This window comes from Nylanderia fulva, unplaced genomic scaffold, assembly GCF_048542155.1.
Source record: "Nylanderia fulva isolate GAGA-0341 unplaced genomic scaffold, ASM4854215v1 Scaffold760, whole genome shotgun sequence".
Taxonomy (NCBI): domain Eukaryota; kingdom Metazoa; phylum Arthropoda; class Insecta; order Hymenoptera; family Formicidae; genus Nylanderia; species Nylanderia fulva.
In genome coordinates this window covers 3,400-8,568 of record NW_028190874.1, presented here as the reverse complement: position 1 = coordinate 8,568, position 5,169 = coordinate 3,400, and the positions used below count along the sequence as shown (strand labels likewise).

Below are 5,169 nucleotides of genomic sequence, written 5' to 3'. Positions count from 1 at the left end.
ATACGAAAATTGGTGGAAACTAATGGACAACATGATAAAAACAATTTCCGTCTCCAAAACATTTACTAGTACTTTGATGACATTTTAAAGGAAACCGTTGCCGTTTAAAAGACTAAGGATTTTAATAGGTTATTCGCTTTCACAAAAATTTAATAAATTATATAAGGCTTTTTAAAATACTCGTAACAATGTAATTGTAATGTCAAAGAAGAGAAGTGACATTACAATTACATTGTTACTACTACAAATATTTAAAAGCCATATATAATTTATTAAATTTCTGTGTATATATATTTTACATATATTTTATTATAAATTTAAAACAAAAAAAGTGTATACGTAATATGTTTATAATTATATATATATATATTTATTTAATAAATGTTTGTTGCTAACACTTCGTATGTAAAAAAAACTAAAAAGAAACTTGTATTAAAAAAATATAAATTCTAAATCTGTATTATAAATATGTATTAGCATCATAAAATATTTGCTTTGGTTTTTATATTGTACTAACACTAATTGTAAGTTTGTAAGCAGCCTCTTTTAGGTACATATAGGTATTCATATATTATATTGCTATTAATAATAATATTGCTATTAATATTTATATATTATATTGCTATTAAAAATATCAATTATTAAAGTCTAATAAAAAAATTTTAAAAATAAAGAATCAAACTTATTAATAGCAATCTAATATATATACGTATATACTAGACAAAACGTAGAAAAATTTATAATTTATCAGAGTGCTCGTCGCTATCGTTTTCATTTTCTGCGTATGTAATGTGCTCGCCGCTATCTTCGCTTTGATTTCCATCATCTTCGTGATTGCTAACGTTTTCATCATTATACAATGCATCTGCAACAGCCTGCAAGTTTCTTCGCCTCCCTTGAATTCCAGGATGTCTTTCTCTGGCATTTCGCAAACGTTGTTTTGCAACTTTTATAGATGCCACAACTTCTTTTTGAAATTCTTCTCTGGTTGGTTTAAGGTAGTACCGATTCGATCCTACGGCTTCTGAAAAATAATAGATATAATATTTTTTGGTATCACAATCAATATTGTATAATAATGACAACGGAATAACAAATATACATATATGCTGTATACATACGGTAAATCGCTTGACATAAAACTGTATTGTAAAATGGGAATTTAACATCAGGAACACCCCACCATGTCAGTTTCGTTGCTACTTGCATTGTTATAGATTCTTTTACACATTGATGCACGCTGTCTTTTAACGTCATACAATTTAAAAATTTGAAGTAGTTTACCTACAAAACCTAATTATTACAAAAATAAAAACTTAAGCTAGTTATATATATATATATATATATATATATGCTGTCTAATATATTTTGATATAATTATAAAACGCAATAATTCCGTAAATGCTTCGATTTGTAATAAAAATAATTTTCTATGTAATAATAGAATCACGGTGATTTATAGAAAATAAACATAAAAAGAAATTAATAAAATACACGTACACACCATTAATTAGTTCCCGATCTCTATAGTTGATATAGAATATGTTACATATCCTATATCGACTCGCTAAGGACTTGAAACGAATTAATGACGAGTACCGTACATACATATATGCATATTAAAGTGGAGCGAATTTAACTAGTGTAGTTTTCCTTGCTTTTTTCTCAAAATCGTTTATTTTAGATATCTGAAGATCAAGTCTGAGATAACTAAAATTTTTTACCGCCGTTATTAACCTAAATTAGCACTAATTGTAATGCAACAATTAATTTAAATCCTAATTTATTGATTTAATAACATTCAAAAGCATTATTTTACAAAAACTTTTTTTCATCTAGGAAGCTAACAATGAAGTCGCACATGACAACTGAGCTTTTGTGGACTTTATATTATTCTAAAAAAGCATTCATTCCACACCCTGGCATTCGCAATTTCGAAAATAACTTAAAAACGCTCCACCCTAATGCATATATTGTATATGTGTGCATGTATGTGCGTGTGTGTAAAATTGTAAAATATTAATTTAACTTACGACTTCATTGTAAAGAACCCTGTCTTCCTTTGTGAACCTTTTTATCGTATCTATACTTGAAAATGGGAGGATTCGCGGTTTCATGAGCATTGCATTTATAATATTGCCATCGATTTTTTCTTCTAGCGAATCCAATCGCCTATTTATTTCTCTGAAATTAATAAATTATAATTAATAATATATCATGTCAAGTTTAAAAATCAAGATATAAATCTTTTCTTAAAAAAAAACTTGTAATTTTTGAAAACCTTCATAAACTATTACAAACTATCAGAAAAAAATAAATATATATCATTTAAATCAGAATTATTATCTACTTGTTAATAATTAATAATAAAAATATATATAACGTACTGTATTTTCTGCTGTATGTCGCGAAGTATTTCAATTTGTACATCATTTCCTTGTCTCAGTAATGGTGCATTGTTTTCCTCTTGAAGTGGTTCAACTGATACTGTATTTTCCACCTCTTGTGTATGATTTGAGTCTTCTGATGGATTGTTGAATGTAATATTTTGAGAAGATTGCTGACAACGTGGTTGTACATTGTTTAAGAGCTGTCTATTATCATTTCTTAAATTTTGAATATTACCTAGCTGAACAGCTGGTTGTCTAATGTTTTCTGTTATAATGTTTGATTCTTGCAGGATTTTACGTTGAGAACTATTTCTATTAATGCTGAATTGTCGTGACGGAATACTTGTATTATTCGCATTAACTGAATGAAAGTTATTAACAGTTTTTCGGTGCATAGCTTGTGCAAAATTGCATACTGTGTTTTCTTCAGTATTATTTGAAACATTTTGAAACGTAGTACGGATATTCTGCATAACAGATGAAACTTTGTTCTTCGCTGTTTCTTCATTAATACGCTTAGTCTTTTTAGCTCTTACTTCCTCTTCGCTCGAAGTAGTTCTATATCGAGGTGGCTTTTTCAAAGACCTTTTTGAAAATCGTGTGGATCTAAAAGATAAGAATAATAAGAATGTTATTGCGATAATTAGCATAAAGTAACAAGTATGTGTAACAAACCTGCAGATATTTTAAGATGATTTATGAGATATAGTAGGTCATATCTAACAATTCTTTAAGGCAAAAGTTTATGATCACTTTCGATAGGTACACAAATTTATTATTATTTACATATATATAATTATATTATAGAGAGCATATTTTTAATATACATGTAAAGAAAGTATACTTTCTTCAATTCGAATTGGCCGCGCTCCGCATACTCCGCGCGCCGTCTGATTGATTACCGTTGAAATGGAGCGACATATACGATCACCAGGACGATTGTAGACAGACCCCGACACACAGTTAGAGGCAGACAGACAGTCATTACGTAATAGAGCACACGTGCAATTTACAGAGAAATAAATTTAAGCACAAATTAAGTAGTGTGAATAGAGAAGCGGTAATTGTAAACTTTAATTGTCGTTTCTTTGTTTACAGGTAAGATTGTAAATAATGTAAATAACGATCGTTAAGTAGTGAATAAAACTTCTCCACTTTGTTTACAGAGAAACACATTTTGGTTTAAAAATTCTACCCCATACAAATAGTTGTCTTATAAAACGACAATTTTTGTTTATAATGTCGAGAAGATTGCAGTTCGCATTTCAATATGTGGCATCGCCGAGGGACAAAAAGACAAGCATTGTTGCCATAACCTCAATTAGAACAGAGGATAACAAGGAATATGTGTTGCCACAAGAAATGAGGTTTGTAAGTGAGCATGAAGATCTGATAAAGACAGATGTTTACAAAAGAGTGAAAAAAAGTTTTACTCAAAGAGGTCAGGACAGAACAGTGTGGATTACACTGACAAAAGAAATGGAGCAGACATACTTTGATGAAGAAGGAAATATAATGTTCAACGATTTATATTTGGAACAAATAATAAAAACAGATATAGTAGAATCCACCCAGAAGAAAGAAAGTCAATTTAATTTAAAACACATAGCAGAAAAATATATGATTGAAAAATTTACATCTAAACACTCAAATGCAAAACAATGGTTGGAGACATTTGAGAGAGAATGTAGAAGATTTGAAATCAATGAAGATAATACAAAAATTGAAATATTAAGACTATTCCTGGACAAATCATGTTTAGATTGGCACTCAGCGACCCTCACAATATTGACAATGGAAGCTGGATGGTCTGAATGGAAAGAAAGATTTCTAGAAACATTTGCAGATAAAGGATGGAGTACAGGAATATATGCTATATATTATAGGTATAAAGAAGGTTCATTAAGTGAATATGCTATGAGAAAAGAAAAGCTGCTACTAGATATGGACAAGGACATCAGTTTAAAAACCCTAGTATTGCTCATAGCAGCAGGATTACCCGAGTTTATTAGAAATAAGATAGACAAAGAAAATTGTAAAAACTCGACCGAATTATTGCATGAAATCAGAAAATGTGAAAATTTAGGGAATAAAAATAGTTTTACAAAGAAGAAAGAAGACAAATACGACAACAAGAAGAGACTTGAAGTAAAACAGCCATGTAAAAATTGTGAAAGCCTAAATAAAGGCATTAGATATCATCCTGAAGACTCATGCTGGTTTAAAAAGAAAGAAAGAAATGAAGGTAGAGTAATAGGAAGCAATTCAGTCATAGAAGTAAATCTAAACACAGAAGCAAAAAACGAGTAATCACACCATTGATTAAAATAAAAATATTATTAGAAGATAGGTTAGAGATACAAGGAACATATGATCCAGGTTCCCAAGTCTCCTTAATAAATCCAAAATTAATTAAAATAGAGAAAAAGACAGAAGATGTAAATAAAATATTTTTAAAAACAGTCAATGGTGTGACACATACAGGAGGTTTAGTAACTATAAAAATAAAAATCTTCGACATAGAAGAATACATTGATGTATTCATTACAGAGAGGGATGATTGTGAAGACTTCATCATAGGACTAGATATGATTAAAAAATTCAAACTAATTCAAGATGAAAATTTACAAATATCACATAAGAAAATGATAGATACAAAAAAAAAGAAGACTAAAATAGATAATAAAGATAATAAAACTAAACAGTGTTCAGTAAACTTTAATGAACACATAGAGACAGATGAATTTCAGATAAAGCTAGAACATCTAGATAATATAAA

The 5,169-nt window shown here is 29.0% G+C and overlaps 2 protein-coding genes across 2 annotated transcripts; one reads left to right on the top strand and one right to left on the bottom strand.

The window, feature by feature from the left end:
* Nucleotides 1-737: 737 nt before the first annotated feature.
* On the bottom strand, nucleotides 738-2,155 carry LOC114934801 (uncharacterized). Its single transcript, XM_085489008.1, has 3 exons — nucleotides 2,034-2,155; nucleotides 1,122-1,284; nucleotides 738-1,024 (listed from the first exon to the last, which is right to left on the bottom strand). Exons 1-3 carry the CDS (start codon nucleotides 2,121-2,123, stop codon nucleotides 738-740), a joined length of 540 nt encoding a protein of 179 aa, XP_085345134.1. The 5' UTR covers nucleotides 2,124-2,155.
* A 1,474-nt stretch (nucleotides 2,156-3,629) lies between these two features.
* LOC146720151 (uncharacterized) lies at nucleotides 3,630-4,700 on the top strand. The gene has a single exon (XM_085489009.1). It carries the CDS (start codon nucleotides 3,630-3,632, stop codon nucleotides 4,698-4,700), a length of 1,071 nt encoding a protein of 356 aa, XP_085345135.1.
* The last annotated feature ends 469 nt before the right edge of the window (nucleotides 4,701-5,169 follow it).

Bases quoted from the DNA above. Each gene is read 5' to 3' on its own strand.
- LOC114934801 (XM_085489008.1), bottom strand. From the start codon at position 2,123: ATGCTCATGAAACCGCGAATCCTCCCATTTTCAAGTATAGATACGATA. The intron at 1,285-2,033 runs GTAAGTTAAATT...TAGGTTTTGTAG, and splicing joins GGGTTCTTTACAATGAAGTC to GTAAACTACTTCAAATTTTT. The intron at 1,025-1,121 runs GTATGTATACAG...ATTATTTTTCAG, and splicing joins TTTATGTCAAGCGATTTACC to AAGCCGTAGGATCGAATCGG.
- LOC146720151 (XM_085489009.1), top strand. From the start codon at position 3,630: ATGTCGAGAAGATTGCAGTTCGCATTTCAATATGTGGCATCGCCGAGG.